At 33.5% G+C, this 19,120-nt stretch overlaps 2 protein-coding genes across 2 annotated transcripts; both read left to right on the top strand.

The window, feature by feature from the left end:
- Positions 1-1,991: 1,991 nt before the first annotated feature.
- ftsj1 (FtsJ RNA 2'-O-methyltransferase 1) lies at positions 1,992-9,632 on the top strand. Its single transcript, NM_001007384.2, is given in 11 exon segments — positions 1,992-2,111; positions 2,340-2,480; positions 2,606-2,675; positions 3,054-3,153; positions 3,612-3,690; positions 3,793-3,845; positions 4,167-4,220; positions 5,751-5,853; positions 5,939-6,022; positions 6,912-7,015; positions 9,067-9,632. Coding segments are annotated over 10 exon segments (972 nt in total). The 5' UTR covers positions 1,992-2,111; positions 2,340-2,359; the 3' UTR covers positions 9,271-9,632.
- A 2,668-nt stretch (positions 9,633-12,300) lies between these two features.
- Positions 12,301-18,865, top strand: LOC103909452 (uncharacterized). Its single transcript, XM_068216179.2, has 8 exons — positions 12,301-12,430; positions 12,527-12,556; positions 15,275-15,547; positions 15,641-15,748; positions 16,615-16,642; positions 16,728-16,747; positions 17,343-17,380; positions 17,484-18,865. The coding sequence occupies exons 1-8, from the start codon at positions 12,400-12,402 to the stop codon at positions 17,598-17,600; spliced, it is 645 nt and encodes a 214-aa protein (XP_068072280.1). The 5' UTR covers positions 12,301-12,399; the 3' UTR covers positions 17,601-18,865.
- The last annotated feature ends 255 nt before the right edge of the window (positions 18,866-19,120 follow it).

The raw sequence follows: 19,120 nt of genomic DNA, 5'->3' as shown, positions 1-19,120 counted from the left end.
TGTTTAAAACCAGGAAATTATACTATATATTTAACATGTCATGAACTTACTGTTATTTTAAAATTTGCTTAATAAAATGTCCTAAGACATGAATGGGTGTTGTTGTGGTTTTATGTCAACCTACAGTAGGATTTAGGTTGACTACAGTAGGGATAGGCTACACACATCATAGGGAGTTTTTTTAATGACCCAAATCAAGTAAAACGTCTTACTCAAGTACTTTTAGCATGCAAAAGTCAAATTTAAGTATATAAAATACAGTTTCCAACAACAAAATTTTGTCTTTTGAAAAAGACCAGTGTGGTGATGAGGAAAAAAAGTAATGTCAAGTTATATACATTTATAAAAGAAGTTAAACAAGTTGTCATAATATTAAGTCATTAGATTGTGACCGCTAGATGGCGCTCAATTAAAAGGAGCATTAATTTCAAAGGATCGCTACCCTGTACTAAAATGGCGGCTCTATTGACGCATTCCTTCCAATAGACAACATCAGGGTAAGCGACATCCAATTTATATATATATATATATATATATATATATATATATATATATATATATATATATATATATATATATATATATATATATATATATATATTTTTTTTTTTTTTTTTTTTTTTTAAAGAATGCAAATATACAACCACAATCAGGAGATCGATATAAGAGACATACAAAGGAGAAAATACAAATTACATTAGCTGCAGAAAAAGAAAAAAAGAGATTAACAATACAAAGGAAGGGGTGCATAAATTTTAATTGTATAAAAGTGTATGAAATTAAATTAAGAGCATTGGGAAAGCGTTCTACCTCAAATCAGAGTCCGTAGACAGCAGTTCTTCATATAGGACCAGGAATCTGACACATGTTTTGTTTTTACATATACGGAAAGATTTGAGTAGTAAGTCAACTTCAATCAGAAAATGTCGAAAAGTAGGGACTGAAGCCATGCATTTTTGCTTATGTATAAAAATTTTTCCAAACAAGATAAAAAAAAGTTGAAAATAAATTCTCTAGATTTATGTGAAGATTCTGAGTAATAACAAATAATTTCTTTTAAACTAAAAGATTGTGCAAAGGTAGGAGGGGTGTTTAAATAACGATAGAGGTCAAACCAAAATTTCTGAACAAATTCACATGTACAAAATAAATGCATTAAAGTTTCATCATCCTTACCACAAATGTACAACTACTTGGAATATCAACATATTTGGAAACAAATGAGGTAGCCGGATATATTTTATGCAATATTTTAAAGTGAATTTCTTTAGTTTTATTAGGAAGGAAGTATTTATGAGGCAACATCCAAGCTTTTCTCCAATCTATATTATTAATTAATGCAGTACATCCAATGTATATGTCTATGGGAGCTAACTAGTATACGTCATCATGCTCAACTCTTATTACTCTTTTACGCTCTTTGAGAGTCTTGGCGGGATTTCAGAATGATATTTAGGCAACTATGAAGTAGCAGTACCGTCTGTGTACCATATTTACACAATGCAGCATTTAGCTCGCTCGTAAACATCGCTGTCTGAGCAGAAGTTTCATCATTAGCCCTGACTGTCAGATGCTCTTCATCTCAGGAGCTGTATTTTTAGATGCTTGATAACAGATATAAGGTGAGTTATGGCTGGAGTGGACGCTGCCAGACGGGCCTTTTATTCATTTTGGCATGACAGGAGCGAACAAGGATACTAAAGAGTGACAGAGTCCACAAAACTGCTTTTTGGTTGCATTTCATTTGATGAATAATATCTTTTAGAGCTTCAAGTCTTGCCTCAGGTTTTTCCCTCAGGTGTTTCTTGTCAGATTTGTCGTCTTAGAATTTTTTTGTAAGGGAATAGCTTTTCTGGTTTTAATGTTTTGGACAATATGTATGTAACCCTCAGTTTCTCTGTAAGATACTTTTAAAAGCTTTTATTAAAAAAAAAGGCAGTGCAATGCAGTTGTCGAACTGATAAAATAGATCCTATGATGTGTAAACACACATTATGTGTAAAACTCCCTCATCTCCAGTGGATGTCAGTGTTCTCTCCTGTTATGTGACTGCATGGTAAGCAGAAGAAGAAGAACTGTCACGTTGCGGCGAAAACAAGCAGCAGTCCAACGTATGTTGTTTTTTTAATCTAATTACAATATCATATACTGTCATTATGTGCTTTATGGTTATGTAAATAATACGTTAATATAGCGTTAATACTCAATCAGAATAAGCAGAATAAGGTCAATTGTATATCAGCGTTTTAAACGTGTCATGTAACAACATACAGTATGTAAAGTAAACACGATTATCATTTTATCAGGGTTAGAAGTCAGATGTCATTGTTTGTCTACAGAATAAGTGAGTGAAGGTGAAATGGGGCGCTCATCCAAAGACAAACGAGATATTTACTACAGACTTGCGAAGGAGGAAGGATGGAGGGCGAGAAGTGCCTTCAAACTCCTGCAGCTGGATGAGGAGTTCAAGCTGTTTAAAGGCAAGCTCTTCATTCATTCTGCACCATCTGCATGGTATAGTGGATGAATCACAGGTTCGAAAGCTTGTGAAGTGCCTACATGGATGGCATCAAAGCAGGCTTTAATGTTAAAATGACTGTTGCAGGTGTTAGTCGTGCTGTGGATCTGTGTGCAGCACCTGGCAGCTGGAGTCAAGTCCTCAGCCGCAAACTACGGTCAGTTAAAGGGACAGTTCACTTAAAAAGAAAATTACTCACTATTTAGACACCTTCAAGTGGTTCTAAACCATTATTAGTTTCTTTATTCTGTTGAACACAAAAGACATTTAGAAGAAAACCAGTAACTATTGACATTATTGAAAAGCAATGGAATTCAATGGATACAGGTTCCCAGCTTTCTTCAAAATATTTTCATTTCTGTCCAACAGTTGAAGGAAATCTGACTGGTTTGAAACAAGTGAATGGTGTGTAAATGGTCACTGAATTTTCAGTTTTGGCTCAACCATCCTGAATTCTGTATTTTGAAGTGTATTGAATTCTGAGTTGAGGACTTAACGTAATATGGCACACAATGTCTCTTCTGTCCTGTTTCAGTGGAAAAGACAAGAGTGAAGAGGTCAAGATTGTGGCAGTTGATCTGCAAGCCATGGCACCTTTACCGGGCGTCACACAAATTCAAGGAGACATCACCAAGGTGCAGTAAACAGGTCAAACATTTGAAGCAAACATGAATATTACATTTATTTACATTTCCTTTTGTAGAAACTTGGTAAAGCATTTTAACATAAAATGCAAAATAATAGCGCCATTCTATACATTTTTTTATTTGTCAAATGTTTTAGTAATTCAAAAATAATCAGTCTAAGGCACTCAAAAAGTTAAAAAGCCTTTATTCATGTGGCTGTTAATTTGTTTCTATATAATAGCCGTGTTAGCCATTTTTTTAAATAGTAGCCATGTTAAGTCTTTTTTTACCTACTGTGGGTGCTTTGGACTGATGATTGTTTTTTGCATATTTATATGAATCTCTTATCCAAAGAACACAGATGCCTTAATTACCCTTAAAGCACTTTTTCTTAAATTCTGGCTCTAGTAATTCATTTTGAGTCAAGAAAATTGATATTCTACCTTAAGTATTTGATTGTGCCTTAGATTTCTACAGCAGAGGAAATTATTCGACATTTTGAAGGAGAGTCTGCAGACTTGGTTGTGTGTGACGGTGCTCCTGATGGTGAGGAATAAACTTTTTGTTGTTATATTTAACATAAATGTTTCAGACTATTTCAGAAGATCCTGACTTTTCAATTGAATTGAATGTTCTTTGTATTTATAGTGACAGGGCTTCATGATGTAGATGAGTATATTCAGGCACAGCTCCTGTTGGCAGTATGTATTTCTATAAATTGCATTTCTTTTAATATTATTAACATTATCAATATTTTGGTAATACTTCAGATTGAAATCCTGTTATTTCATGCATTTCCTCATAATTATTAGGGTTGATTAATACATTTGTATTTATAATCTTTTCTTAAAATACAACTTTTTGGTATTTATTCCTTCCATGTCTAGTCCGTTAAATTATAAAACCTGAATGAAATGTTTCATTTTATTGAAGTGTTAGAAATGCTGCGATTAACTTTAGTTAGGAACAATAAATGCTTTTTTCCCCTGGACCTTATGTTAGATTTTATGTTTTAATAACAGGCTCTCAATATCACCACACATGTTCTCAAACCAGGCGGCAACTTTGTTGCAAAAGTAAGTAGTCTCATTATCTTCAGACTCTTACTTTAAGTTGTCAGTAATAATGACATGTTAGAAATGTCCCACATTTATGTAATGTAAGCTGTGTTTTATCATCTGAAAAATGCTGCTACTTACATTCTATAATAAAATACAACTAATGTCAAGCAAGCAAAATTTACAAAGCAGAATGTATTTGGTGTCATACACTCTCAGAAATAAAGGTACGCGAGCTGTCACTGTGGTGGTACCTTTTCAAAAGGTAAACATTTGTACTTGAAGGGTTTTGTACCTCAGAAGTATATATTAGTACCTTCAAATTTAAAGAGGAACATTTTAGTACTTTTAGGTACAAATATGTACCCTTGAGGTATTAATATGGACCTTTAGATACAAATCTGTACCTTTCGAAAAGGTACCACCCCAGTGACAGATCACGTACCTTTAGTTCTGAGAGTGTAGAGATGTATTTGTATAGCACTTTTAGTTTTGATTAAAAAAAATCCTTTATGCTTGATGTTCACAGTAAATCCCCCTCCTAAACGATTAATGCAGAAATAATAACTGTTTAACATACTTCTGCAATGGTATATTCTTATCAGGCAATTATTTTATGAATAAATACAGGGTTCCCACACTTCTTGAAAGTACTAAATTTCAGACATTCGCGGCGTTCAACAATTGAATTAAAATTGTAATTATTTTTTGTATTATTTCAGAATTGTCATGCTGCTTTCAAAAGCAGAATGAAAAATAATCTATAAATTCTTCATTTAAAAAATTTAATTTTAAATTAAAATCTTGTACCAGAACTATGATAAATAATGCATATCTTATACATATTTCAGAAACTGCATTTGAATATTAACAACTTTTATTAAAGTTCTATGAACTTGACAGCTCATAATGGTTGTAATGTTTTAAAAAATGACATTCAAAATCATCACTGACATTTTTAACGTAAATATTAAGTATAAGTAAATGTTAAGCACAGTAAGGATGGTGCTACATTTGCTTGGGTGTGAATTACAATTGTGCTTGATTTGAATTTAAATTACTTTAAAAAGTCATTGAATTGTCTGTTTATGTATGAGTGGGAACACTGATGATGGATAATAAAAATGAATCCTTTAAAATTGAAGAACTTTTATTAAAAACAAGACTTTAAAATGTTATAGGTTTTAATCTTATTTTATGTATTATTTATTGCTGTTCATGTCATTTTATTGTTATAAGCCTGCTTCTTGTAAAAAAGTGTTCTTTATCAAATCTTTGTAAATTTTGTTGTTTGTTGTCTTGAAATAACCAGGGAAGCTAATATGGCAGTAAACTCAAAACTCTCTCTTATAGAAAATCCTTTAGTTTTGTTTTTTAAATCAGTTTTCTGCTTATTGTTAAGTTAGTTTTTAAGGATTTGTTTGTTGAGTGAGTGACCTAAAGTACATATTTATATAGATTTAGTTTTATTGAGGGATCCTGGTAACCTTTTATTTTCCATAAAACATAATCTTTAGCAGAGCTTATGAATGTCTTGCTTCTGAATAGATTTTCAGGGGAAAAGATGTGACCCTGCTGTACTCGCAGCTAAAGATCTTCTTCAGCTTTGTGACCTGTGCCAAACCACCCAGCAGCCGCAACTCTAGCATTGGTAAGTCACATTTCAGAAAAAGATGGAAGATGAGATTATGTTAAAAATATTAAATAACTATTGTTTTTTTTTGTTTGTTTTTTAGAGGCATTTGTGGTGTGTCAGAATTACTCTCCACCTGAGGGTTACGTTCCCAACATGTCCAACCCTTTACTGGATCACTCCTATGGTAACTTTCTTTTAAACTGACCTTTCAAAGTAAGGCTTGCACAATTCATTGTTGAAAAAGATTGCAATCATGATTTAAACAACCACACAGTCTATTTTTCTAAATTAAAAACATATTATTAATAGAATGTGTATATTTAAATGATATTAGAGAGTGTTTTTATTCAGGAGATGTTTTAAAAGGTGTCTTCTGGCAGAATTTTTGAATATTTATCATTAATTAAAAGATTGTATAAGACTGTTCAGTGTTGTTTGTATGTCTTTTGTACAATGAATGTTTATTAAGAAAGCAATATGATTGCATGTTATGAATTGTATATTTAGTATAGGTTTTGCCATGAATATATATGGCATTAAACATACATAAATAAAATCATTTCTAAATGATAGTCATTTGACAATGTTGAAATATAAACTTTATACAAAGACAAACACCGCAGATATTCTGATCTGCATTGTACTGCAGTTGACACTTTTTACTTTAAATAATTTCAGCCTTTAGTTCGCCACAAAAAAGTGTTATTTATGTGTAACAAACATTTAAATTGATACAGAAATATTGTGATACGAGTTTACAATTTTTGTATTAAATCACCTTCGACATTAAATTACACGCATTAATTGTGTTTTTAAGCTATTTGTTAAAAACTCCAGCTGTGTCACAAATCAAATCGAGTCATTCAGCTGATATAAATAACGATTGAAATATACAAATTATTTGCGATTGCCATTTTTTTGTGATTAATAATTGAAACAAAAAAAAGATTCTTAATTTATTGAAAATTGTGCAGCTCTATTTTAAAGTGTTGTGACATCTATGCTTTACATGTCTTTTTAAGTTCAATGTGTTTGTCAGCGTGCTTCTCCTCAATGCAATTTTTCCCCTCCAGATGTCGACTTTAACCAGTTAGAGGGACCAAACCGAATAATAGTCCCTTTCCTTGCTTGTGGAGATCTCAGTGGGTTTGATTCAGACAGAACGTATCCTCTTCAGGTGAACATCAGCTTCTCTTAAACCACACTTTGTTTTTTTTCTTCTTCTTTTCTCTTAACACAAAATATACATTGAAGAATGTTGAAAACCTGAAGCCAATGTTTCCATAATATACATATTTTTTCCTAATACCAGGGTCCCCACAGGTCGTAAAATATCTGTAATATCATGGCATTTTAACATAACTATTCTAGACATTGAAAGTCAGGGAGCTTCATGTATTAAATGTAATGTATTTTTCAAATCATAGAAAATCAGGCATGTTTTGTAATTTATTTAAATGTATTTTTTATTATAGCATTTTTTTATCACGTTTTGCCCATTGTTGTGTTCATTATTTTTTCACAGCAATTTTGTTCCTTTCCCTTGTCAACCAGCAATCAAATGCAGTCACAATGCTATATCCATTAAAATACTGTTTGTGGCAGATTTTTTTGAGCTCAAGCAATACCTTCTGGATTTTGTTGGAAAGATGTCAGGTTATTGTGGATTAAATTGACTGATTTTGTAATGCCGTGTTTCAAAAATTGCAGCTTTTTCCGCTCGCGAAAAATTGCAGCTCAAATCCGCTCGCGAAAAGTACACACTCAGGCCCTGTTTACACTTTCTTTGTTTTTAAATGGCACTTTAGAACGACAACGATTTGACATCCACAGTGGCGTGTGGCATTTCTGAGCAGCCCTCCTTCCTCTCTACCTCTGACACACACACACACAGACACAGACGCACACACACAGCCATGGGCTCGAGACAGCGGGTTCAGGCAGTCAGAGGATCAGTAGACTGCTTCAATCTTTCACTCACTTGTACTTAGTCATTTTAGCGAACACCTCAGATACTGTTGGCTGGTTCCTGTTGGTTGTGCGTCTTTTTTTACCGACGCCATTATAACGACACGGATCACTGCCTATTCACGAGTCCCGCAGAAAAAGTGATTGACAGGTGGTAATTATGTGTGTATCTTGCCTTTATTCATTTACTGTATGATTTGTTCATGGCTAAAACAAAGACCATGCAGGTCAGGTAGTTTAAACGGTAGGCTACAAATAATTAATTGGTCATTAATTAATTAATTATTCATAATCGAAAATCGAATCGAATCGTGCCTTTAGAATAGAAAATGTAATCGAATCGAGGATTTGGAAGATCGTGACACCCTTAGTATGTATGTATGTATGTATGCATGTATGCATGTATGAATGAATATATAAATGAAATCTTTGGTCATTTAAAAAATTGGGTAAAACATTACAATAAGCTTGTATTAATTAAAGTTAGTTAAGCATTTACTTTCATAAACAAAAAATGAACAATGCATTTAATATAGCTTTTGTTGATGTTAGTTATGATTGAGTTGTTCATTGTTAGTTCATGTTAACTAACTGGATTAATTTTAACAAGCATGAATATGGATTTTAAAAAGGCATTAGTAAATAATGAACTATGATTAATAATAAATGCTGTATTCATGTTACATACTGTATTCATAAATACATTAACTAGTGAAAACGTATTGTATAGTGTGACCAAAAATTGCCAGCTCCTCTAAATTCTGGGCTATTTGCTTGATTTTCTGTCAAAGAATCAAAGAATTGCTAAATTCTGGAGGGACAATTCTGCTTAACACAGCATCTGTTTGTTTTTCTGTAGATTGTAGGCAAGTTGGAGCTAAACCCTGCTGTGCACCTGGAATAAGATTGGTGACCCCTGCTATAGGACAATGGTCTCAAACTCAATTCCTAGAGGGCCGCAGCTTTGCATATTTTACCTCCAACCAGCTCCAACTCACACCTGCTTAATAGTCTCTAGTAGCCTTAATTAGTTGGGTCAGCTGTGTTTGATTAGAGTTGGAGCAAAACTGTGTAGAGCTGTGGCCCTCCAGGAGTCTTGCTGACCCATGTTATAGAAATGGCTACCAGTTTCCAATATTCTTCAAAATATCTCATTTTGTGTTGAACAAGTGAATGCTGAGTAAATGATGACCGAATATACAGTTTTGAGTTTATTTATATCTCTATATCTTTGACATGTATGGTTTGTTTCATTTTCAGCTTGATTCTAGCAAAGAGTATCAGTATTTACCACCAACCCAACCTCCAATTCGGCCTCCCTACCAGCAAGCCTGTCAATTGCGCAAGAGTAACCTGCTTGCCAAAGAGGACTCGCCGTCCGGTGCGCTGGATGAAGCCTTGACCGCTTTAGATCTCAACACAAAACCAGACACAAGCACGACTACACCAGGAGCCTCAGAATAATGGAATTGTACAGCTTCAAGTTTTACTTGACACTGTCAAGAATGTGTTTGTCACGGGAACATCTTTGTACTTTATTTACACCTACATTTTGATAGTATTTACAAACCCACAGAATTTTTTACTCCTAGAAGATATATATTTAGAGGTAAATAAGGTACAAAGGTTTCTATGATTCTGTCTCTGTGTAAAGCTTTTATTTAATTTTTCATGCATTTCTGGATTGTAATTAATGTAATTTTTAGGCATTTTATTCTTTCTGACTGTATTACATTTACCATTCACAGGATTGTTTCAGTAAGTCGCCGAAACGACCTGATGACTTTTAACCTCAGCTTTACATGGTAATAAAACACTCAAATCTACCATCTGCAGTTTGTTGTTTGTTTTCAAAGATGCAATACTTAAGATGAAAAATATGGAGCTATATGTAGAATTCAAATTCATTATTATATGAATAGTTTTTATTATTTTTTAGGATAGTCTCATTATTATTGACACCTGTGGTAATTAAGTGAACCACCAGTGAAAAGGTTTACTCTTGATTTTACTCTTGCTTGTTTCTAATAGGAGTTAATAAACAACACAAATATATGGCTATGTGTCCACAAGCTCTGCAATTCAATGACATCATGTTAATGGATGGAGTTATGACAATAATTTAGTTCTATGATTATAAAGTATCTTCAAGACTTGACTATATGAATCTGGCTATGGTTTTGGCATGACCAACACAATCTCACGGCAATTCATAGCTTCATGTATTAGTGGCTAATTCATTTGAATTCGTACAATTTAGTACAATTTGCTTTTCCCCCAATAATGGTGGGGTTTAGGGGCGGGGTTGGGTGCCACACCTTTTTACAATTGTACATTTTGGGATGACTGAACAGGCCTGTAGCCAGCCTGGTGAAAGGGGTGGTTCTTATTTATTTTTATTTTTTTAAATGTGCCTTTTTTCAGTTATTTGTCTTATTTTTTACTTTATTACAAGGTTTAAATACTGCATGTTAGTGACATTAAGCACTATTTTTGTGCTTAAATTAGCACTAAAGCTTGTCAGATGGTCATTGTAACAACAACGTTTTGATTTAATGTTACCAAAGGCCTTTTCTAAAGATTTAGAATAAAGAAATATGAAAACAATACTTATTTTTAAAATACAAAAAATAAGAATCTGTTAAGGTTTTACATTTATTAGGCAAATAACAAACTGGCCAGCACATTCAACTTTCCTCACTTTGGCATCTTAAATTCACAGTGTCACTTTAGTACTGGCTACAGGCCTGCTGAACTCATACAAACTAGTCACTAAGTAAAATTTATTTATAAACTAATTTTGAGAGGATCACGTGTTTGTGGTTTACCACAGCTGGTCTCGCATTAGCTAATTATGATCCTCCAATCAACTGATTCTACGTCCCTATAAATAACCACAGTCTTCATTCCACAACTATCTTCTTCTGGAAGAAACTCCCTTTTTTCACCCCATTTTTACCTAGATTGGGTGTCATGGTGGCCCAGTAGTTAGCACTGTTGCTCCACAGCAAGAACACTGCTTGCTCTGGTCCTCGCCAGGCCGATTGCTGTTTCTGTGCAGAGTTTGTATGTTCTCCCCATGTCTTGAGCTCAGTGCTTTCTCCCGGGACAGCATGCCAAACAAGCTTATTGTAAATCTTTAGCTATGTGAACTCTTGAAACACAAAAGGTAAAATAGTTATGTTTCCTTGTGTGATCAGGCTGGCATCACAATGACATTACAGTGTAGAATATACGCTTTTTAAAAATTCTTCAAAAAGACTTCAAAAAGAATTTTTTTTTTAGCAATTAAGCATAATTTAATAATTTTAGGTTCCTGAAAGAACCTTTTTTTTCTAAAAGCAATTAGTTGACTTTATTTTTAAACTGGGCAAACCTGCTGCCTTAAAATCAATTCGCTGACTTATAATTATGCACATGTTAATTTATTTAATAATTTTAAAGCAATGATTTTACTCACTTTTTAAAGTAAATATACACTGAAAATATTCCTTTTGCTGCTTGTTTAAACTATTTATTGAAAATAGGTTAAAACAACACAGTTCCGAAGAGTTTTTAAAGACAACTTAATAGTTTTATGTTCAATCCAGTAAAATTGGTGAAACTCATTTAGCTAACTTAATCAATTTGTGTTAAGACAACATGATGGATTTGTGTGGAACCCAACATTTTACAGTATACTATGACCATAAAAACATTTTAAGGCAACAGTTCCAAGAGACAATGGGCTTACTTACTTTTTTGACAAATAAGATCATCTTGTCTATTTTAAGGCAACAAATGTACTCACTTGAAACTGATCACTTTTTACAGTGAAAGAAATTTTGTAAAGTGGTATGGTTAATGGATATTAAAGATTTTTCATGGACCCAGATATGCCAATATAAACATCTAGTAGTGTTATCTTGAACAATGTATAAGAGTTTATTTTAATTGTTTATTAATGTGTGATCAAATAGAAGTGTGGCGGATGTGTCCAGAAACATCACATTCTTTGCTTAATCAGGAAGTCAGGGAAGGTCTCAGTTTTGAGGTTTCATTTCAAGCTGTCAACACATTGGCAATATGAAAAGTAATTAATTGAAATTGTTAAATATAACCATTTGAAATAAAAATATATTCACGTAATTAATACAAAGTCACAGAATGGCTAAAAGCTTTATTTTGTTGCATGACAAGTTTGTGGTTTGAAATGCCTTCTCAAGCCTTCAAGTGAGAAGATCTGCCATCTGTTTCCTTTCATTCAGTTGCTCAATGGTCCATGTACGTATAAACTGGACAGTTTCACAAGTGAAGTATCACCGTCTCATTATAGCATAACCTGATAGCAGTTTATATATTCCTTGCTGAAGTATTTTATAAATATGATGTATATAGACACAGTAATTTAGAAACAGTTCAAATAAAGGTGGGAGATCATCTTAAGTGATAAGATAGAGGAAAGAAGTCATACAGAGAGCTTTCAAAGCATTACGCAAAAAAAAAAAAAAAGCTGTATGCAAAAATTTGCAGTCATGCATCCCGTTTGTGTGTGAGTGTGTGTTTAGACATACTGTAACCTCTAATGCCGTATGAGCAAGAACACATAAAACAATGATCCAGCTGTCGAATCTGTGTATATTATGTAAGTACTGGATTTTAATGACATTTAAATTTGAGCATTTGTTTGACCAGCATCATGTTTTGGCTCACCCTTAATACTCAGTGCTTATTTTTTCAGTGAGTCTTACTGCTGAATTAGCAAAAGCAGGTATGTGGCTGCAGCAACAGCTATTCTTATATTTAATGATTCTTTAAAACTAATGGTTGGTTTTCATACCAAAATGAAACATTTTATTAGGCTATTTAAAAAATGATTCAGGTGAATTTTACTTCTTCTTTGACTCAATTGTAGAACTAAATGACTTTTGGTATTTTAATACATTATAATGCAATAATAAATGATTTATAATGATGATAATAAACATAAATTATTATTGGTTTTTAATTCACCAAATGATGTTTATTTCAAATGCTGTTTCTTAAGATTTGTCAGACATGATATAAACTCAGAGTTCTGTTGTTTCTTTGTGAAGTTTCTCAAAGATATTAAATTTTTTTCCATCAAAACTAAGACTTTAAGAATTTTTTCCAGCATAAATGAGTACAACCTATAGCAAAATCCTCAGAAACACACACTAAAAAAACATTTAAAGAAGATTCCTTGGATTTACTATTTTTTTTTAGGTTAAGTGGTTGTAAACCATTTATTTGAGCTGAATTTAAACAACCAAATTAAGATGAACATTACTAAATTTAATTTGTTTGTTTAAATTTAACACATTTAAATCGTTTGCAACAATTCTGCAGACATCCTTTTTTCTAATGCAACCATATTTCTTTCAAACTCATTCTCTGTATGGGATCATTGAGATATTTGTGCAAAATTGATTTATTGTTTTTACAATAGGTAAGTGATATACTCAAAATATTATGCTGCTTGTTTAAACTACTTATTTTTTAAGAGTTCACACTTAGCTGATGATTGATAATAAAGCTTGTTTGGCGTGCTGTCCTGGGAGAGAGCCCTGAGCTTGTAAGATCCTCGAGGCCTGGGCTCCCTACCGTTGCAGGGCGAAAGGGGAGTTTGAGCTCAGGTAGATCTTGATGACTCCCCTCCTGCTTATTGTAGCTAAGTGTCAGATGGATGCTGAGAAGATGTACTCAGAGCTTGGCTAAAAATATTTTGGATTAATTGTTTAGGGTGCTTGTTTTTAAACAGTGGTAGGAAACCGGAGGACCCAGGGAAAACCCACGCGAGCACGGGGAGAACGAGCAAAACTGCGCACAGAAATGTTGCCTGGTTTGGAAGGGAATTAAACCAGGGGCATTCTTGCTGTGAGGCAACAGCGCTTATCACTGGCCACCGCGTGGCACGTTTGAAAGGAGGGGTTTCTTCAAGATGAAGATATTGAGATGGGAAAAGTCTGGTTATTTATAGTGAGTTAAGGATATTCTGATAGGATAATTGGTCATGAGCTAAAGTTGGAATAGCTGTGAACAATCATAAGCACGTGATCCTCTCGAAATTTGTTTATAAATAAACTTCACAAAATGAGCTGGAACAGCACAATTCTTGAGATGTTTTTAGGACAACTTAATTGTTTAATGTTCAATACACTTAGATTTGTAAGTTTGTAAGGTACCGTAATCTATTTGTGTTGGGACAACATAATTAAATTGTGTTAAACACAGCAATTGTTTTTAAAATGTAAAAACAAAAAATGTACTGTAAAAAAACCTTGGGTTCCACACAATTCCTTCATGCTGTCCCAATACAAAGTTATTAAGTTAATTTAATTGTTTTTGTTTTTACAAATTTAAGTGGATTGAACATAAAACAATTGAGTTTTCCCCCCCAAAAAACATATTAAATAAGTAGTTTGATCAAGCAGCAAAAGTATGTTTTGAGTGTATTGTAATAAAACTATTTAATATCACTGTCCAAAAAATGAGAACACCTCAGTGTATGTACCAGTAGAAAAAAGAAATTGTACACTGTAAAAAAATGAATTACAAAACATCATGACAAGAATGTTTTTATACTTCTTTAATTTAAATCAATAAGGCAATCAGTTTTTACAAAATCTTCTGTAGATATTCAAAGTTTAACAACATATTTTAGTCAGTTTGACTGATTTAAGTTACTTTGATTTGACAAAAAATGAAGACAGAAAGATTTTTTAGAGTGTAATAAACAAAATCAGTTCACACAAAATGTAATTTCATTATTTTATGGCAACAGCTCATTTGAATTAAGATGTATTTTAATCCTAAAGATGTTAGGTGACCACACTCTCGTGTAATAAATATTACCTTCTAATAAAATTGTTTTGTAAACACAGCAATATTATCCACATTGATGGATGCAAATGTTAATTTCTAAAGAGGGTGTACACTGATATAAACTGGACAAGCATTTTTCACAATATATAAAACCACAATTAGTTCAATCACTATTACACTCTTTGTACTTTATGTGGGTATCAATCAAAATGCCCCGAATAGACTGCAATTAGTCCAAAATGCGGCTGCAGGACATATTTCCAGTTCTTTTCTCTCTAGGTTGGCTGCCTGTTAGGTCATGGATTGATTTTAGATTATTCAATTTAGTTTATGAATCCTTTAATTTTTGGCACCATCTTATTTATCAGATCCACATGTACATACAAAGCACATTAGACACGCTCCAACTATATCTGTTTTTAAAAACCTTTTGAAACTGCATCTTTGTTCCTTAGGAATTGAGCCTTTTAAATGTTGATGGGGTTGTCTTATATGTTTTATTTGTTATATATGTGCTGTAGGATGTGTTATTTTCATTATTAATTGTGTTTAGCACTTTGTGTTGTAAAAAATGTGCTATATAAATAAACTAATTACATGAGATTATTTGTTTATAAAATTATTCAATCTCTCATTCACTCAGATTTATCGGTTAGTGCTGAGGTGTTGACTCTCAGTGACTGGACGGATCTGACCTGCTGTAACCATAATCAGACTATATCACACTGCCTTTTCTTTGCTGATTCAAGAGACATTGGTCAACAAAACTCCTCTGGTGACTGCTGTAAATTCACAGTCAGGGGAGAAAAACTGCAGGGAAAAACTGAGGAGCTCCAAACAACTGTTACCGTCCAGTGTACAAGCAAACCTGATAACAACATGAGCCAAAATGTCACCATTTCAGTGTGGAGAATATGTAAATGACAAGTTAATCCACAATTAAACACTAGTCTAGATATAGAGGACAGATTTGTATTTGTTAACTTTCTTCCTTTGTTTTCGTTTTTAGTTCTTTCTGGTAAAAGAATTCTTGCCATTATGGTAATATCTGGGATTTTGATTCTGCTCTCTTTCCTCATTATCTTCATATCTATAATATATATAACCACAAATCAAGGTAAGAAACCACAAATGACAGGTATTTTTAATTTCTATGTATTTTTGGTCATATTTGTGCCCACTGGTGATTTTAATCAAAATATTTTAGGTGTGGGTTTAAATGTGTTCATATACACCAGTCTGGAATTCATCTACACTCTCAGAAATCACCCGCTTCTAATGTTATCACTAGACTGAATGGCCGTTTTCAGGGATTATCAGCTGATAGATATGGGCCAGTAGGAGCCTTCTGCGCCTATTGTTGGTATATCATCCACCCACATGGTTAATCAGCTATACTAATAAAGAAGGCTCCAGATCCAGATCTGCTTTTACATTACTGTGATAGTTGGGGTTTAGGGTTGGGGTGGGGAAAGATGTTAATAAAATACAAGTAATAGGAAGTTTAATAAATATTATAAATAATTCTTGTTAACTTCCATCTGCAGCTTTATGTGATCTATAGCTGATCAACCATGTGGATGGATGATAACAGCCTTCTGCGCCTATACAAATAGACGCAAAAGGCCCCTACTGGCCCATACCTATCAGCTGATAACCACTGATTAAGCCCATTCAACCGAGTGATAATATTTGAATCGGCTGCAGAAATAATGGTTCGAGAGCTATCATTGGGGTGGTACCTATTCAAAGGATACACACTTATAACTAAAGGGTCCTTATTAATACTTCAAGGGTACATATTATTTCCTAAAATCTAAAAAAAAAAAAAAACTTTTGAAATGTTAAGGTACCAATATTGACCCTTTAAGTACAAATGTGTATCTTTTGAAAAGGTACCACCTCTGTGACAGCTATTTTTTATTTACAGCCTGGTATGTTCAATAAAATTTTAATTCACAATTTTATTCACTTGTTTTTTAGGGTATGGGCAAAAACTTTATTCAGCTAGGTTAGTGTGTGTTTTATTATATACAGAACTCTGATTAAATATTTTGTAAACGGTGATTTGATAAATGTTATCCTTTGATTTACAGAGCTCAAGAAATGGACAACGGTGAGTTTGTTTATTTTATTTGCAGAAAGGCTTTTACATTTTGTGCAAACATGATGATGATGATAATGAAAAGCCTTTATTTGTCACATACACTTTTACATGTAGCGAAATTGGACCCCACGGACCATACACAAACATCACACATTTCAGTGGAAGACAGGTCAGACGAGAGGTAGCTTTTAGAAAGAGGAAATAAGATAATTTAGAGAAGAGGTAGGCGAAAAAAATCCCCTCTCAGGCCATCCTTGAAGGGCAGTGTGAGATCAGGGGGGAAAAGTCCCAGCAACAAGCACATAAACACATAGACAGGCATAATATTGCAACAGGGGATAGTAACAGGGCATAGTCAGATGTAACAGACATTTTGTCCTGTCACTAGAGAGCGCTGGTCACAGACCCACTACCAACCCACACCGGGGCTGATAAACATACGAAGGCATGGGATGCGGGGCTAGGTTATAATTGTCTATCTGTAGCTGTGTGTGTAAGCCTGTAGAGGCTCATCAGCTGTCCAACAGTGAGGAGGAATTCAGAGTGTCTTGTTATCTTGTTCTCCAGCAAATTATTTTCTCACATAATTTTTCTTTCTTTTTAGACAATCAAGGTGCAAATTCTGGTTCTGCTGAAGGACAGGTAGGCCTATGGATGAATTATTCTAATTCTGTTATGTTTAAAAAAAGAAAGAAAATTAAATAAGTTGTAGATTGATAGAAAACCTTTACATCCTTTCCCACAGATAGTGGAAGATGAGCTGTTGTATGCCACCGTAAATCATTCAGGAGCTGGGGAAAACTCTGCTCCTGCAGTGAAGTTTGATTCAGAAACTGTCTACGCCACGGTGGTCATAGACTGAATATAACCTGCAACACTGCCTGATGTAAATAATCACCAAAACTAAATTAAACCTGTACCATGTTTGTGCAACCCTTCCTGATTAGATTAGCTGTTGCAAAGTTAGGCAATGCTATTTTCTCAGAAATAAGTCGGAAACCTGCTAAACTTGAAGGCAAACTGTTTTAAACTTGCTTTTTACTGCACTTGTATTCTGATGTATTATGAGAGAAACGTTAATAAAAGAATCTATTGCATTGCAAACTGGAACAATTGCTAAAACAACTCTTTTCTTATAGCTCACTTAAGTCTATAGGTAAACATTACTTACATTTTTTCAGGGCAACCACTTTCCTCATTTTGTACATCACACACCTACATATTTCCCACAGATTTTTAACTATTTTCTTGTAAGACTTCTCCAGGTAACATGTAATCCTGCAGAAATACAGGAAAAGTGCAAAACTCTTGTAGAAATCCTACACTCAAAAAAATAACTTATTGGATGAACTCAATTTAATTGAGGGCAGGATTTCGATCCAATAAATTTGTTTAGCACAAACTTAAAAAAATACACAATTAAATGCAATTGAGTTGGTCAATATGATTTTATCAAATAAAAGTTTTAGTACATTTGTATTTTTATTTAACCTAAACTCAAATGTCTGATAATATCATGTATGTCTATTGCATGTCGTACATTTTGAAGTCTCTTAGTTTTATTTGAAGTTATCCTAAATTAACTAAAAGAGACATTTTAAAGCATATTTCATCAGTTACATATATAGTGGATTGAAACTGATCACAGAACTCATTTTAGGACAGTTATTGCTCACTGAGCAAAGCACCCCAGGCCTGGTCCAAGCCTTCAGGGGGACCTAAGCGTAATGTATAATTTTCTACCAGTTTGAAGCAGGTTAAACAAAATTGTGGCCAGTTTGAGATATTAAGACACTCCCTCCACTACACTCGCTGTGAAAATTAAAGCACATCAGCACTGAGGAAATATCATACGCTCACGACATATTCTTTAAAATAATAGCTTATATTGAAAATGTAGCAAATACATAACAGGGGTTTGTGGTAAAAGAGTTAGAGTGGATCATTAATTAAATCCCTATTTTGCACGGAGCAAAACAAATCACCCACTAGCACAGTTGTAATGCGGATGGGCGGATTTTTGTGAGGAGTTTGCATAATTTCTCTATATTTGCATGGGCTTCCTCTGGGTGTCTAAAGAAATATACTATAAGTGAATTGAATAAGCTAAATTGGTCGTTGTGCGTGAATGCAAGAGTGTAAGAGTGTTTCCCAGTACTGGGTTGCAGCTGGAAGGGCATCTGCTGTGTAAAACATATACTGGATAAGTTGGCAGTTCATTCCACTGTGGCAACCCCTGTTTAATAAAGGGAATAAGACGAATGAATGTATGAATAACATTTAATGTGAACTGCTTAAAAACAAGGTCAAATATGTTTCAGCGCCAAAACACAAACTGGTTTGTTAAATAAAATATTAATATAAATAAAATTAAAGTTACAT

The sequence above is a fragment of the Danio rerio genome, chromosome 21 (assembly GCF_049306965.1).
Source record: "Danio rerio strain Tuebingen ecotype United States chromosome 21, GRCz12tu, whole genome shotgun sequence".
In the NCBI taxonomy this organism is placed as follows: domain Eukaryota; kingdom Metazoa; phylum Chordata; class Actinopteri; order Cypriniformes; family Danionidae; genus Danio; species Danio rerio.
This window is presented reverse-complemented; position numbering and strand designations above follow the sequence as displayed.

Excerpts from the sequence above, each read along its gene's own strand:
- LOC103909452 (XM_068216179.2), top strand. The coding sequence starts at position 12,400 with ATGATCCAGCTGTCGAATCTGTGTATATTAT. Across the intron at positions 12,431-12,526 it reads GTCGAATCTGTGTATATTAT|TGAGTCTTACTGCTGAATTA; the intron begins GTAAGTACTGGA and ends TTATTTTTTCAG. Across the intron at positions 16,748-17,342 it reads AGCTCAAGAAATGGACAACG|ACAATCAAGGTGCAAATTCT; the intron begins GTGAGTTTGTTT and ends CTTTCTTTTTAG.